General features: G+C 36.8%; 6 protein-coding genes across 6 annotated transcripts; 2 read left to right on the top strand and 4 right to left on the bottom strand. All coding sequences in view use genetic code 12, as the record gives it.

Moving 5' to 3' along the window:
- Window positions 1-62: 62 nt before the first annotated feature.
- On the bottom strand, window positions 63-2,420 carry PVL30_004238 (uncharacterized protein; the record flags this gene model as incomplete). The annotated part of the gene is made up of 1 exon (XM_001524497.1): window positions 63-2,420. The coding sequence occupies one exon, from the start codon at window positions 2,418-2,420 to the stop codon at window positions 63-65; it is 2,358 nt and encodes a 785-aa protein (XP_001524547.2).
- A 286-nt stretch (window positions 2,421-2,706) lies between these two features.
- CWH41 (Processing alpha glucosidase I) lies at window positions 2,707-5,367 on the top strand (the record flags this gene model as incomplete). The annotated part of the gene is made up of 1 exon (XM_001524498.2): window positions 2,707-5,367. One exon carries the CDS (start codon window positions 2,707-2,709, stop codon window positions 5,365-5,367), a length of 2,661 nt encoding a protein of 886 aa, XP_001524548.2.
- A 270-nt stretch (window positions 5,368-5,637) lies between these two features.
- TRP5 (tryptophan synthetase) lies at window positions 5,638-7,758 on the bottom strand (the record flags this gene model as incomplete). The annotated part of the gene is made up of 1 exon (XM_001524499.2): window positions 5,638-7,758. The coding sequence occupies one exon, from the start codon at window positions 7,756-7,758 to the stop codon at window positions 5,638-5,640; it is 2,121 nt and encodes a 706-aa protein (XP_001524549.1).
- A 1,291-nt stretch (window positions 7,759-9,049) lies between these two features.
- On the top strand, window positions 9,050-11,710 carry SPO75 (sporulation-specific protein 75; the record flags this gene model as incomplete). Its single annotated transcript, XM_001524500.2, has 1 exon — window positions 9,050-11,710. The coding sequence occupies one exon, from the start codon at window positions 9,050-9,052 to the stop codon at window positions 11,708-11,710; it is 2,661 nt and encodes an 886-aa protein (XP_001524550.2).
- Window positions 11,711-11,745: 35 nt separating this feature from the next.
- Window positions 11,746-13,855, bottom strand: PVL30_004242 (uncharacterized protein; the record flags this gene model as incomplete). Its single annotated transcript, XM_061119532.1, has 2 exons — window positions 11,746-11,808; window positions 11,876-13,855. The coding sequence occupies 2 exons, from the start codon at window positions 13,853-13,855 to the stop codon at window positions 11,746-11,748; spliced, it is 2,043 nt and encodes a 680-aa protein (XP_060975515.1).
- A 514-nt stretch (window positions 13,856-14,369) lies between these two features.
- PVL30_004243 (uncharacterized protein) lies at window positions 14,370-14,798 on the bottom strand (the record flags this gene model as incomplete). Its single annotated transcript, XM_001524502.2, has 1 exon — window positions 14,370-14,798. The coding sequence occupies one exon, from the start codon at window positions 14,796-14,798 to the stop codon at window positions 14,370-14,372; it is 429 nt and encodes a 142-aa protein (XP_001524552.2).
- Window positions 14,799-15,802: the final 1,004 nt, after the last annotated feature.

A 15,802-nucleotide genomic window follows, 5' to 3' on the forward strand; every position in this document is an offset into this window, starting at 1 on the left:
CGAATCCAGCATTCTTTTCTACATTAAACACTATCAACCAAATAAAACATAAGCAACAAGTATTAGAACCCACCTTTCTTTTTCTTTTTCTTCTTGATCGATCTTTGGCTAGAAGCTTGTGAAGGTCGCTGAGATGACCTTTGAGATAGACCAAATTTGGACTGAGAATTTTCGTGCTTTTCCTGCAGTGATAAAGGCTGAGATTGTGTGAAATATGTGTCTTGAAAAGATTGAGAAGAATAAAGATTATGCTGGGTAACAGTTTGACTTGCCCTTAGAACGGGCACACTGTCTGTAACCCCTGTTGATAACATCTTTCTTCGTTTAACAGGACTCTCTTGAACTTGGTCAACTGGTTCATCCCATGCATCGAGAATCAATTGTACTTGTTGGTTTGAATTGTTTTTAGTTTCTTGAAACTCAATTTCAAGCTTAGGCTGCTCAGCATCGCGGTATTTGATTAAAGAAGTACCTAGACAAATGGCTGTCTCTGCTTTTTGAGCTTGGTGATCTGTGTCGGAATTAGTACTCGTCATTGAATGGAACAAGTCCAGGAACGATTTCGTCTCTTGTGGTCCTGCTCTAGATTTTGCACCTCGTGTTTCGAGTGCTGTGTATATGAAATTCTTGAATCTAAAAGAACGTTGTCCGTCAACAAGTCCGTCTTGTGAGCCGTTGTTGAGACTCTCTATTAATTTATCGAAGGAAGGTAAATAGTTTATGTGGAAAGGAACTGATTTCAACTGGTAAAATATGGAAGAGTATGTGCCATGAGACGAGGTAGACGGTAGTTGTTGTATTTCAAATATCATTTTCGTTTCAATTGACTGAGTTGTACTTGCAGAAGCCTCTGCAGAATTTTGCTTTATAGACAGTGTCTTTATATTGGTGAATGTTTTCTTGAAAAGACCAATGTCTATTCGAGAATTATCTTTTAGAATAAAAGACATTGGCGAGTTCGGCGAGCTAGTTGAGTTTGGGACTGTCTGCATTGTACTATTATCAAAATCTTCCGAGGTAAGCAAACATGTACTCATCGTATTGTCAACCAGTGTGTGTAACAACAAAATTTCCGTTTTCTTCTCGTTGTTCCATATACACTTTAATTGCCTAGTCAGACGAGCCCCAATATCAATCAAATACGGATCAACTAGACTACACGGCCTTCCAGCAATTAATCCAAATGTATACACTATAATAATAGGACTGATCTGACTAGTCAAAAATATATGAAAATTGTCGCCATTTTCCAACAATGTCATTCTTTTTGTAGGGTCGGATTCCATTAAGTAATGCTTCCATGAAAGTAATCTTTGGAAACGTTTGCGATAACTCACCCAAATTAACTCTTTTGATGTAAGGATAAAGACAAACTTTGTTGTGCTGCATATACCATGAATTCTTGACCATGTATTTGATGTTATTAAGGTCCTAAAACTGTGTGAGCTTTTCCAATCAAATTCGTAAACATTTGTACGTGTTGAAATTAAAACTCTCTTTTTATCTTTTGGCCAACAAAGATTGATCCAGCTTGACATAGTCCCATTGGTTTCAATATTTGCCAAATCTAGCAGCACTTCAAATGTCTTTTGGAAATCACTAAGGTCATCACTAACTTGATAGACTGTGAAAAGTCCCTTGTGATCAATTGAAGCAAATTTCCGGCAATTTCGTTTGCAAAAAGTCAAATGAGACTGTGGTGACTGCAACTTCATGTCCTGAAGAATATTGACTTTTAATTTTAAATGTTTATGACGGTGGTGACTATTCCCTTCTCTCACTTTACACAAACATAGATAAACTCGATTGGTCGTCTTCACTAGCACGAGGTTTTCCTTACCCTTTGGTTTACATTGTGATACCTCAATCTGTTCAATGTTTTCTCGAAAGTCCATATCTAATGAAAATGAATGAGTATTGTCCTCCTTGATGGTTGATATTCGCATAGTCGAGGATGTTTCGCCAGTAGCATATACTGAAGCCTTTATACTTTGACTGCTGTTTCTCAAATAAAATTGTAAAATATTGAGTGTCTCCCCAGTATTTGGTATGTAGGTCTTTTTTGTATCGAACGCTCGTGATTCCACGGATAAAGAAGACAACATATTTCTAGGTACAAGTCCCGTCTGCAATTTCATGGATAGACTGGAATTATTTGGCAAAGCATCATATGTGCTCAATTTGGTAGTATCAATGGTGGTTTCGAGACTTCCAGCCTGCATCGAAAAAGCTCTTGCACCATATTGTTGTCTTGGAAATATAGGTGATGAGAAAGCATTTCTTGTATCACCACTGTAGTCTATTTCCTCCTTTTTTCCTCTATCATCTCCTTCGTTCTTTGTGGATTTCGCTTGGATCAATGCATTTCCGTTAACTCCATAGCTTATTCTAGTCCCGACACCGTCCTTCTGTGGCCACATAAAGTTTTAGAAAAAGTAATTCAAATTTATATATATATATATAAAGGATTGAATGAATAAACGAATAAATGAATGAATGTATGAATGAATGAATGTATGAATTGGTAAATATAGGATTCTATGAATGTTTATGTCTGTATGTTTGGTTTTAGCTATAGGTTTCCTATTCACAGTTTTATGTGGGAGATTGCAAAAAGAGGAGAACTACGAGATGGTGATACAAAATGAACATAAGGATTTTTTAATAAAAAAAAAAATACTATGCGAGGCTCGGGTCAAATGATACATGGACTACGAGAGTGTGAGATTAGGGAGAAATGATAAATTCCGTGTCGATTTACACAAGTTTTTACAACCATATTCATACAAGACAACTAATTGCGTTTTTTCATTCAATCTACTGCTTGTTATGATGAAATGTCACATTTTTCAAATTGTTTCTGTCCTTTTTTATGTGCTATTTAGTATTGCACAGAATGTTGAATTTGACTTATTCGACCAAGATCCATTAAACCAAGACCAACTAGCAAATGATTATACAGTTCAGGCTGAAAATTCTTTGCTTTGGGGTCCTTACAGGTCAGCACTATACCTCGGTATTAGACCAAGACTACCAAGGTCTCTTTTATCTGGCTTGATGTGGTTCTCTATGGATGACTACCGGTCAATTGGTTCCATTAGGCACTTTTATGAGCAAAACGATAATATGGCCAAAGCCAATTGGGTCTCGTATGATCCGAGGTACGGAGGTACACAAGTGATTCAAGATAATGATTGTCACACAAATATTACCATTGATTTTGTAAAAAGCAAGGATGGTTTGTCGTGGGCAGTCAAAATAAAATCAGAACCACATAAAGGATTTGAACAATCAAAGATTTCGTTTGTTTGGTATAGTGGACTTGAAGGAGAGAAAGAAGCATCTATTGATGATTTGGGAGAAATAGAAAGAACTGGGATTTTGAAATTGGAAAATCAAAAAAATGTTCTAGGATACAAAGGCTCCGTGAAATTATCGGGAGTTTCTGAAGAGTTGGGAGCTTTTCAAGTTGAAATCAATGACGGTCCAAAGACGAATCGGCATCCACTGGGTAAATCAGATTTGCCATTGGAGTTCAGTCCTGCTCTTGCTCATCATTATAGTTTAAGAGTCCCTGATGATAATGTTTGGCAGGCGAGAGACATTTTCATGACTATGTTACAGGAATCTGTGCAATCGTTGAAAGGCACTACTGATTCTATGGAAGACATCCCACCTGAAAACTTGTACATAATTCGCGACTTGAACGATTTTGAAGGAAATTTACATTTGGTTCAAAAAGTATATCAGGGGAGCTGTGAGTTCGATGTCATTTACCACAACGAAAAGACCCCAGATACTGAAAAGATTACTTCCAAAAATATCCATGAGAAGATAGAAGCTAATCATAATTTGTTTGATGAAAAATTCTCAGAATATTTTGAGCTACAATATCCATATAATGGAACTCAAAACGATAGTGGAACTGCAAATTACAAAGCTTTTGCCAAGGAGATTTTGTCTGGCCTTTTGGGTGGGTTGACCTATATGTATGGTGACCACCTCGTTGATAGAAAAACTATATTTGATGAAGATACTTTTGAATCATATGAATTGAACGGATCACCTGAGGGACCTCATCAATTGTTCACATTAGTTCCTTCGCGACCTTTTTTCCCTAGGGGATTCTACTGGGACGAGGGTTTCCATTTAATGCCCTTGAAAGAATACGACTCTGATTTGGTCTTGGATATAATTAAGTCGTGGTTTAACTTAATTGACTCTGAAGGTTGGATTGCCAGGGAGCAAATTTTGGGCCCTGAAGCAAGATCTCGAGTTCCGACCCAGTTTCAAGTGCAAAGTCCTCAGATTGTAAATCCTCCAACTTTGACATTGATGCTAACAATGTTGCTTGAGCATTTGTCTGAGGAGAGATTTGGTGATGTAATGAAACCCATCGATATTGATCGTGATAATGAATTAAGTGATGTAACTGATTCTACAAACACCACTAAATTTGGTAGCTATATCCTTAAGCATCCAGACGTGTTGTTCAAATACGCAGAGGAAGTTTACCCCAAGTTGAAACTGCATTTTCAAATGCTTAGGAAAACACAACAAGGTCATTTTGAAGAGTTTGACAGAAACTATGACAACAGTGAAGTTTTCCGCTGGAGAGGTAGAACAGAAACGCATTGTCTTGCAAGTGGAATCGACGACTATCCACGTGCTTCTCCAGCTGATGTGGCTGAGTTAAATGTTGACTTGATTTCATGGATTGGAATAATGGCAAAATCACTACGTCTCATGGCTGGTATCTTGAACAAATATGATGATGTCGTATACTTTCAAGATATTGAAGAAAAAATTTCAAAGAATTTGGATAAAGTGCATTGGTCAAAAAATGAAGGAATATACTGTGACGTTTCTGTGGATGAAGATGACGAAAATGTGCATGTGTGTCATAAGGGATATGTTTCTCTTCTTCCTTTTGTCACCAAACTTATTCCCAAAGATGATGTTGATAAGCTAGAAAAGGTACTCAACATTATTACCGATCCAGAAGAATTGTGGTCGCCATTTGGTATACGATCATTGTCAAAGTCAGACTCGAATTACAAAACAGGAGAGGATTATTGGAGGTCGCCAGTGTGGATCAACATGAACTACCTCGTTTTGAAAGGTATTGAAGACTACTATTACGAAAGTCGCCAATTCATGTCTTTGGCCCTTCAAAAAAAATTTCAAGTTGCATACCATGACTTGAGGATTAATGTAGTAGACAATGTTTATAGACAGTGGGTCAAGACAGGTTTTGTGTGGGAACAATATAATGACGAGACTGGTGATGCTAAGGGAGCCAAAAATTTCCTTGGTTGGACTTCAGCAGTATTGTTAATGATGAAAATGCCTGGAAATTTAGAATAATAGAGTCATAGAATGAGGGAGAAGCAAAAAATAAAAAGACGAAAAAGAAAAAAGGAAAAAGGATAAAGGAAGAAATGAAAAAGGTTAGAAAAACAGTTTCTTTTTGTAATAAACTGATTGATAGAGGCGGCATTATTAAATGATATATGTGATGCATTAATTCAACTGCGTATGTTTCTGTTTATATTTCTAACTATGTAATGGTTTGTTTGCTTTTGTTTTTGTCTTTTGTCTTTTTTTATTATTATTCTTTATTCTTTCTCTTTGGAATCAAACTTCATTTTTCTTTGAAGGGTCTTCGTCAAATCTTAAATCCCATCCGATTTGTTCACCCAATTTAGGCAACACCTCAGCAACAGATTGAACATCCTTATCACCTCTTCCAGAAACGTTTATAACAATATGCTGGTCCTTGGGTAATTTCTTGGCCAACTCTACACCACCATAGATAGCATGCGAGGACTCGAGGGCTGGAATAATACCTTCCAATTGCGATAAAAGTCTAAACCCTTGCAAGGCTTGTGCATCCGTAGCAGCAATGAATTCGGCACGTCCCGTACTCTTCCAGAATGCCAACTCAGGACCAACACCTGGGTAATCCAAACCTGCAGAGACTGAGTGTGTATCGTGCACTTGTCCATCGCTGTCTTGCAAAACATATGTTCTAACACCATGGAAAACACCAGGAATACCTGCTGTTAATGTAGCTGAGTGACGCTCAGTATCAATACCATCACCACCAGCTTCTACACCCAACATCTTGACTTCCACATCTTTCTCAAATGGTGAGAACATACCAGTAGAGTTGGAACCACCACCTACACATGCAACCACTGCATTTGGAAGTTTGCCATCATTGAGTTGTTTGAATTGCTCTTTGGTTTCTTGTCCAATAACACTTTGGAATGTTCTCACTAAAACAGGGTATGGATGTGGGCCAATTGCTGAACCAACAACATAATGTGTAGTCTCCAAATTGGAAACCCAGTATCTAAAAGCCTCTGAAGTTGCATCCCTCAATGTTTGAGTACCATTCTTGACTGGGATAACCGTGGCGCCCAAGATCTTCATTCTAAACACATTCAATGCTTGACGTCTAGTATCTTCGGCACCCATGAAAACCGTACATTCAAGTCCAAACTTGGCACAGGCTGTGGCTGTGGCAACACCGTGTTGGCCAGCACCGGTCTCGGCAATGATCTTCTTCTTACCTAAACGTTTAGCGAGCAATACTTGGGCTAATGCATTATTAATCTTGTGGGATCCGGTATGGTTCAAATCCTCGCGCTTCAACCAAATGGTTGCACCACCTGCATGTTCAGATAATCTTTCCGCTTTGTGCAATGATGATGGACGACCAATATAGGAGTACAAGTCTCTAAACTCTTTCCAGAATTCCGGATCTGCAACTGCATCTTCAAACCCTTTTTCTAATTCCGCTAAACAAGAGTGTAATGCCTCAGGAACATATTGACCTCCAAAATCTCCAAATCTAGGGTTAAACTTGTGAGCCTCTTCCAAAATAGGTTTCGATTCGCGTTGCTCTTTGCTGAGATCTGACCTACTATAAGTGGAAGGTGCATTAGATTTGTAATCCTGTCCCAAAATCGATTTGACATAGTTGTAAGCAGTCTCGCCTCTCTTTCCTGGTGCAGACTCACCAATCAAAGTCACAATCTTTGAGCCAATAACCACACCATCTGCAACTTTACCAACTTCCAAAAAGTGCTCTCGCGTAGAAACACCGAATCCTACTGCCAAGGGTGTTTCTGCGCCGGCAAACTTTCTCACACGTGCACATAACTCATCAATACCAGATGAGACTTTGCTTGAGGCACCAGTAGTACCCATCTTTGACACAACGTAGATAAATGAATCAGCAATTTGTCCCAAAACTTTCAACCTTTCATCAGTTGTAGCGGGTGCGACCAAGGGGACATATGACAACCCATATTTGGCACACGATGATCTGAATTTAACTGCTTCCTCTGGTGGCAAGTCCACAATAATAAAACCATTGGCACCAGCTTTTTCTGCATCTTCCAAAAATTGGTTCTCTCCGTACTTCAAGATTGGATTGTAGTATCCCATTAAAATTAAAGGCACAGTGACTCCGCTTTCTCTAGCCTTTGTCACCAACTCCAAGACTTTTGGAACTGTGATTCCATTCTCCAAGGCTTTGATGTTGGCAGTTTGAATGGTTGGGCCATCGGCTATAGGGTCTGAAAATGGTACACCAAGCTCAATTATATCTGTTCCGGCATCTTGCATCCCTTTCAAAATAGGAATTGTATCTTCAACTGTGGGGTATCCTACAGTGATAAAGTTGACAAGCGCATTGCGGCCTTCTTTTTTACACCTTGCAAAAGTTTCTCTTAAATGTTGAGACATCTTTCTTTTGTTTTGTTTTGTTTTTGTTTTTGTTTTTTTTGTTTGTTGTGAAGAATGTTGATCAGGATTTCAAAATGTCGAATTGAAAACAAAAAAATGAATGTAGTTTAAAGATTTTTTTTCAACAATAAACGATGTATAATGAGAAAGATGATGATGATGAAGAGTAGGAGTAGGAGGAGGAGAAGGAGAAAGAAGAAAGAAGGAGAAGAAGAGGAAGAGGAAAAAGAAGCACAGTCTACCAGATTTTATCGTTGTTGAGTATTATTTCAAAATTACTCTTTCTCACTCTTTCTCACTCTTTCTCTCTCTCTCTGATTATGTATGTACAACAAATGTCCTTTCTGGCCACAAAAATGACTCACCTACAACGGTTGTAGTGAGGATCAACTTCTATGCAGGAAAATTTTTCAGCTGTAGGTTTGGAGCCGGCCTATATCGTTGGGCGTGATGACATCACATGGTAGATAAAGTAAAGTCAAGAGGAGAAGAGTGGGAAGGTACGGGAAAGAGAACCAGTGAGGCTGGATTTTGGTTCAGGGGAAGAAAAGAAATTGGTCTACAACTACATACGCTTGGCACAGATGATCTGTACATATGTTTTTTTTAAAATATGAGTGATTGTTATCTCTTGTATAAGTTGTTCCTTGATTTGTGCTTCAATACGAAGATGTTGCCTCATCGAAGGAGGGGAGGGGGGGCTCTAATTGATTGATTCGTTTTATTCACCATCAATGTTGACATTCACTTATCTTAAACTGGACCAGATCTCACCCCATCTGGACTTGATTGGTCCAATTTGGTCTGGCTGAGCCTCAATCACGCCTGATTTAATTACATTGATCTGCTTTTCCTTCTTTTCTTTTCCTCGATTGTAGCTTATATAGATAAATAAAGGGAAAATAAAGGGAAAATAAAGGGAAAGTAAGGGGAAAAAAGAATGTAAGGGAAAAGAACGTTTTCCAAAAATCGTCAAATCACTCATCTGTAATCATTAAAAATTGAATTCCTTTGCTCGGTTTATTTGAATATTACACAAAAGTGGATTCACAATACCAGGGAGAGGGAAAAATGGCTGCAAATATATAACAAAAATGTCAAGAGTAAAATGAATACGGTGAGATGCGATAAAACATAATGCTTGTTAAATAAAAAAAGGGCAAAGCGCCCAACAAGATTATCCAAAGCCATTACATACTCATTCTTAACTAAATCACCAAACTTCTTATTGTTGTTGTTGCTCCTTTCTAAATATATATATATATATATCATATATCATACTCACATTATTATGCTGTCGTTGGATGATCATCCACATGACTACAAGGCGCTAACAAAGACGTATATGGAAATATTCAGTTCATCAAAGTTTACAAATCTCCTCAATACAACACAGACAGGCTATGCACATTCATCGCATGGAATCGAATTCCGCATCTTTTTCAAAACTTTATTTGCGTCGGTTTTTCTCTGTACAATCGAAATAACATTATTCTGCCTTTTAAGACCGATATTCACTGAATTATACCAACCACGATGTTTCTGCGTCCCAATTACTGAGCGAATAGAAAGATTGCCGCGTGGACTACTCCAGTGGATCATGCCAACATTGAGAACCAATATCAACACTTATATGTCATTGGGATTGGATGCATATTTCTTCATCCGGTTCCTATCCGTACTATTATTGTTCTTCATTCTCATTGGTACACTCAACATGCTCATATTGATCCCTATAAATTTCACTGGAAACTCGGCCACTTTTTCTGCTCAAGGATTGGATAAATTGAGTATTTCCAATATTGCAGATGCTAATGTGCCACGACTAAATGCCCATTTCATCATGGGGTTATTAATTGTTGTAATATTCCATTGGTTAATAATTTATGAGTTCCAAAGTTTTGTCCTCATCAAACAATCTTACCTTCTTTCAGAATATCACAAGAGGCTAACAATGTCAAGAACATTGTTAATTACCAACGTGCCCTCACACTTGCAGTATGAACAAGTTTTAAAAGACATTTTTCAAACAATACCTGGCGGTGTTAAAAAATTATGGTTTGTATACGAATTTGAAGAGATAGATTTCCATGTTCAAAGGGCCAAGAATGCATTGCAATTGTTGGAAGAGTCTCAAATCTTGCAAATGAAAAAATATTACTCCCTGACTACGAGAAGAACAATGATGTCTAGATGGATGTCTTGGAGATTAACCTGGACTTTGCCTTGGGAAAATCTCTGTAAAATTTCTTGGAGCAAATTTAGCTTTAAGAAATATCCCGAGAAAAAAAATTTAGAGGTAAAGTTCTACCCTCCAATAGAATACAGATTTACCAAAATCCCCAAAATCAATTGCAGTTGCCATATAAAATTGCCTGGTTGGTTAAGAATCTTTGCATTACAAAGACGTGTTTCTCTAATAGAATGGGCATTGTCGGTGTTACAGGAAAGTCAGCTGTTTATTGATGGAGAAATACAAAAGATGACAAATGACCAACTTGGCAAGCACAACAATGTGTTTATTGAGTTCCAAGATTACAAAGGTGCATGTATGGCTAACCAGTGTCTCCTTTCTCAAAGCCAAGGATGTTTTGATAAAACTTTTATGGAAGTTCATCCACAAGATATTATCTGGAGAAATGTGTCAAGAACTGATGGTATCATGTGCAAGTTTGAAAATTACCTAGTCACCATCTTGTTCATCATTATTACTATACTCTATGTGGTACCTGTGTCGTTGGTCCATTCAATCTCTGAATTAGCAGTCATCACACACATGATACCTTTTCTCGACTGGATCTATCAATTCCCAGAAGAAGCAAAACAAACCATTTCTGGTTTTCTTCCTTCTATTTTCTTGACTGTTTTGACCGAAATCGTACTAAAAATGTTTAGGTTTCTTATATGCTTTAAGGGAAAAGTCACCGGAGCTGAAGTAGAGGTTGGTTTGCAAAAATGGTTCTTTGTTTTCCTTTTTGTTCAACAGTTCCTTGTTGTTACCATATCATCAAGCATCACGGTGGTTCTCCGTCAGATCATTGATCAACCTACTTCCATACCAGTATTGCTCGCAACAAATTTGCCCAAGTCGGCAACTTTTTTTTTTCGATACATATGTCTTAGAGCATTTGCTCTTTGTGGAAATAATTTCCTCCGTTTCACGCAATTAGTCTTGCGAAACACATACTACAAAATCATTGATATAACACCAAGGCAAAAATTCCATAGGCTAACGAAATTGTCACTGATAAAGTGGGGTACAACTTTTGCCGTATACTCCATTTATGCATGTATCGGTATTGCATTTTCCATAATTTCCCCCTTGATATCATTATTTATCATATTTTTCCTCAGCTTATCCATCTTATACTATAAGTATGCTTTAAATTATGTCTATAGCCACATCAATATTTCGGAAACAATGGGCAGATTATATCCAAATGCATTATTGCACATGTACACAGGAATTTATTGTTCTGAATGTTGCTTAATAGGCATACTTTTCCTTTCAAAAGATTCTTCTGGTAAATGTGTTATGCAAACGCAAGGATGGATCATGACCGGTGTTTTGTTTGTCACCATCTTCATCAACGCGATAATTTATAACATATACTCGCCTTACTTTGCCAATCTCCCCATCTTATCAGATAGAGTTTGTATGAAGGAAAAAGAGACTAAACATGAGTCATCAGAAGAGGCTACTCCCATTGACAGTGGTGTTAGTCTTACTGGCTATAATACTTTGTACCTTCATCCAGCTTTCAAGTACCATAAACCCATTGTTTGGTTACCAAAAGATCCGCATGAAATGTGCAAGTTACAACTTGAGGAAATTGAGATCAGATCGAACACAATGTTTAAAGGAGATACAAAAGGAGCAACTTTGCATGTTAGCCCTCAGTTTGGCAATATTCAAGTAACAGTATCAGGAGCACCTCCAGATATGTTATAAGTAGCCATGTTTCTTGTTCAAATGTTCTCTAACACTCAACCGTCTAAGAAAAAGTTTCCAAGCTTTGAAACAAGCCATATTTTTAACATGCTGCTGGTCTTTGTGTGCCTTAATTTTTGCACTGAGCCAATGCTTTTTAATAGCTATTGCGTCCTTATCCAACACAAGCAAGCCATTTTTCACGGGATAAGCTTGTCCTGATTTGAATGCAAAACCAACAACGACAGGTACATATTGGAATTTGGTCGAGCTTTGACCTTTCTGGGAAATATGCTTTTCAATATCAGATAGTTTGAGCCATGTACAACCTTCTGGAATCATATTAGGTCGATAAATTTCAATGTTTCCATATTTGTTAGTAGGCAATTTCCCATCTGGTGATATCTTTTGTTTAATATAGGGACACGTTTGATTGAAAGAATATAGATTGGTAAAATTGAGTTGTTGGTTTTCCATCATATTTTGATGATATATGCGTCTGTTGTAAAGTGTTTTGGGAGTTGCAAGAACGCTTTTTGTTGGCAAAGAAACTTCGTCCAGTTTTACAGATCTTCCTAAAAATTCCCACTGCCTAATTGACTTGCCAATAATTACATCATTTCTGAAATATACAGCTTTCTTTTTTCCATCTAAACGTACGGTGCTAACTTTCTTGCTTCCAGGTACAATAACTTCGTTGTATCTTAAAGTTGATTCTGTAGTAAAATTCGGGCTTTTCTTCATTGCTGAAAAAGTTTCTGGGACCTTGAAATTGGTCAATGCAAGTCTTCTGAGTTCGTCAAGCTCTAAATTATCTAGTTTACTGTAAAATGTGTTGCCGTTTAATATTCTGATTGTCGATTGCATTAACAAAGCCAATTTACCGCTTTCGGTCCGTAGATCCAATTTGCTAAACCATCTATACGAGATGTTGGCCATATATCGAGACGAAACGTCCATAATTTGATTCTTATTAGAAAAAGCAAGCACATAATGCATAGACATTTGAGATAGTTCACTTTGAATGGGATAATATATATTTGTATAGTTGTTTTGCAGATTGTCAGTTCCTTTAAATCTCTGTAATCTGATCAATTGCCGTTCTTCTTGCATAAAGCATTGCGTCTCCATGACCAACACCTCGGAATTGTTAAGCGGGTTGATCATCTCAGTCCAGAAATACGGGTACAATAAGTCATTATCTTTATTAACTTTGATAATATCCTGTTTCACTTTGGGTTGCCATTTGATAAAAGGTTTCGATGTATCGAGCAACGGTAACGAATATATGAGTCGAGCTTCAAACCCCAATGACCTTAACAATGCAGTAAACAACTGGGCACCAGTATCCCGATTGTGCTGAAACTTCCTAATTATTCGACACATGTCGGTAACATCACTAATGGGTTTTGCATTGTTTGGAAAAAACTTTGCATAATCAACAGAATCTGAGCTTTTTGGAAGGTATCCCAATACTCTTAGTCCATTTGAATCATGTTTGAAATTTTTTCTAAACCATTTTATGAGATATTTGAGCAAGTAAATTAGTAATTGATCACCATTTTGAAAAGAATTCTGAGAGTGTTTTTTCTCAGACTGCTTCTTAAATTTTTTGTAATGTTTCAAAAACAGTTCTGGTAACAATTTCTTTAGACATTTGAGAACTTTTGGATGGGAGAGTATTTTGTTCCGATGTCTTGCATTGAGCATATAAGAAATAACGCTTAAATTTTGAAGAGATATTCGTTGGCGTTTCTCGCGAACTAGCTGCTTAATTTTCTCCTTTCTTTTCTTTTCTTCTTCGTCGTTAATGGGGTTCAACGTGATGTTGAATTCATTCTGTGTGGTTGTATATGGGTGTTGATCTCCCTCTATAGAACCCTGAAGATCAGTGACTTGATTAGTGACTTGATTAGTGACTTGATTAGTGACTTGATTAGTAACCTGATTAGTAATTTGATTAGTGACTTGATCAAATTGCTGAATTGCTTCTGGTGGTTGAAGATACACTTCTTCGAAATCAGAATCCGAGAGTGAATCGAGATCCGAGTCCGCCACTGTTGATGATTCTTCATCCAATCTTTGTTTCTTTATCTTTGGTACGTTTTCAATTAAAAAAGATTCATTTTCAGACTCATCGTCATCGTCTAGAAAGAGTCCCGTCATGTCATTGCCATCAAGTTTACCGAGGTATAGTAATCCGTTCTCTTTGTACTAATTACTGAAATAATATTGTTCTCAGGCATTTACAAATAATAGATTTACCATTTTCCATATCTTGATGTAAGTGAGATGTGGGTATGATCTCTAAATTGCTCACGTGATATGCATTTCAAGATAAACTTTACTAAGCAATATAATCATTGTTCTGAAATGTGCGAGAGAGAGGGAAAACAAGAGAAGGCAAGAGAAGGCAAGAGAAAGTGTGAAAGTGTGAAAGTGTGAAAGTATGTGTCAGAGTCTGGGTTTGGGTCTTTGTGTATCTAAGTATGTTTGTATATAAATGTTTGAGCAATAACTTATATGAGAACTATTGAATCTTGATCAAGAAGCCTTTGTTGAGATATATTAAACTCCTCGTCTCCTTTCCTCCTTTACCCCTCCCCCTTCCCTCTCCCCCGCTTCCTACCGTCTCTATATAATTTGAGCATGCACACCCGTATTGGTGATACACCTCCAGTTATGAGTGCAAAACATTGCTTATTTTCAGGTACTCTGTAATCAATCTCCATTGATCGTTGGGCTCAACTTCTTCGTCGTGTCCAAACAATACTAGCTTGTCAAATGTGGCAACTGGTGTATAACTCTTTACACTTTTTATAGTTTCAGTTCCATCTTCTAAATTCTCTTCCCTTATTAGCAGTTCAGAGCTATTCATCACAAACCCTTGTAAATTTTGCTCCAGCAAATTCAAATCTTTTCCTATAAGACGACATCCTCTGAAAAAAGCGGTCGATATAGTCGAGCCGTCGCGTAATGTTTCTGTTGTGTGTGAAGGTGTGAAATATTCAGCTGTATTTGCAGCCCCATTATGCTGAATATGCATTGGCAAAAGCGATGCCGTCACTTTCGGTACCACTTTATCTGCATCAACTTTGATTGAACTCATATTGATTGATGGTAGATCTGTAATAAAACAAAAATGGAAAAATGAATAAAAATGGACAAATGGGAAAAAAAAAGTAGGTTAAAGGTTTGAACAATGAGAGTGAATGATCAAATGAGTGGTCTAATGATCAAGTGTATTGATAGTGGAGTGCAAATGGTACTTTTGGCTCCATCCTATTAATAAAGATTACACATGAGTTCATTCGAGACGCGTGCTCTCGCGCGCGAAATATTGTGGAAATGAAGAAAAAAAAAATATGAAGAAAAAGAAAAACGAAAAGGAAGTTGATCAATATATATATATATATATATATATATATATATATACATGTCTATTCAAGGCTAGAGCAGTTCAAATATTTTAATTTTTCTAGAGAGAGATACCTGTTATTAACATAAATGTGAAGAAAATTATCAACAATTTTATTATTTCTAATCTTTGTATAGTTGGACATATTGTGTAAACACAATCAGTTTGACGATAAACATACACTTCATCGCAGTTTACGAAAATTCCGCACAAATGAGATACAAGCGGAATTCTTTAAGATTCGGAAATAAAAAATAAAAAATAAAAAAAATAAAAAAAAATAAAAAAAATTTAAAGTTTTAAAAAAATCAAATAAATTTTTTTTGTTCCTTTTTTTGGCAAATTTATATGCAGTGCCATTGCTTATTCACAAATACTCAAGCGTTGAGGTCTTTGAGCCACAATGGTAATCTCTTAATCCACCAGCTCCACCTCCACCACCAGCACCTCCTCCAATCTCTTATCTCCAAAAACAAAAAAAAAAAACAAGTCTACCATCAACATAAACTATATTGCAAACTTTTGAATCTTTTTTTTTTTTGGTTATTTCCAAATTTTCATTTTAATTTATTTTTTTCCTGAATTTTCCCTTTCTTTTATTACCACTCCACTCAAATCTTTTCTTTTCTATTTTTTTTGTTCTTTTAGTTACTACCTTTGACTTTACTGTTCACATTTACTCTGTCTGCACAATA

This window comes from Lodderomyces elongisporus, chromosome 5 (genome assembly GCF_030384665.1).
Source record: "Lodderomyces elongisporus chromosome 5, complete sequence".
NCBI lineage: Eukaryota > Fungi > Ascomycota > Pichiomycetes > Serinales > Debaryomycetaceae > Lodderomyces > Lodderomyces elongisporus.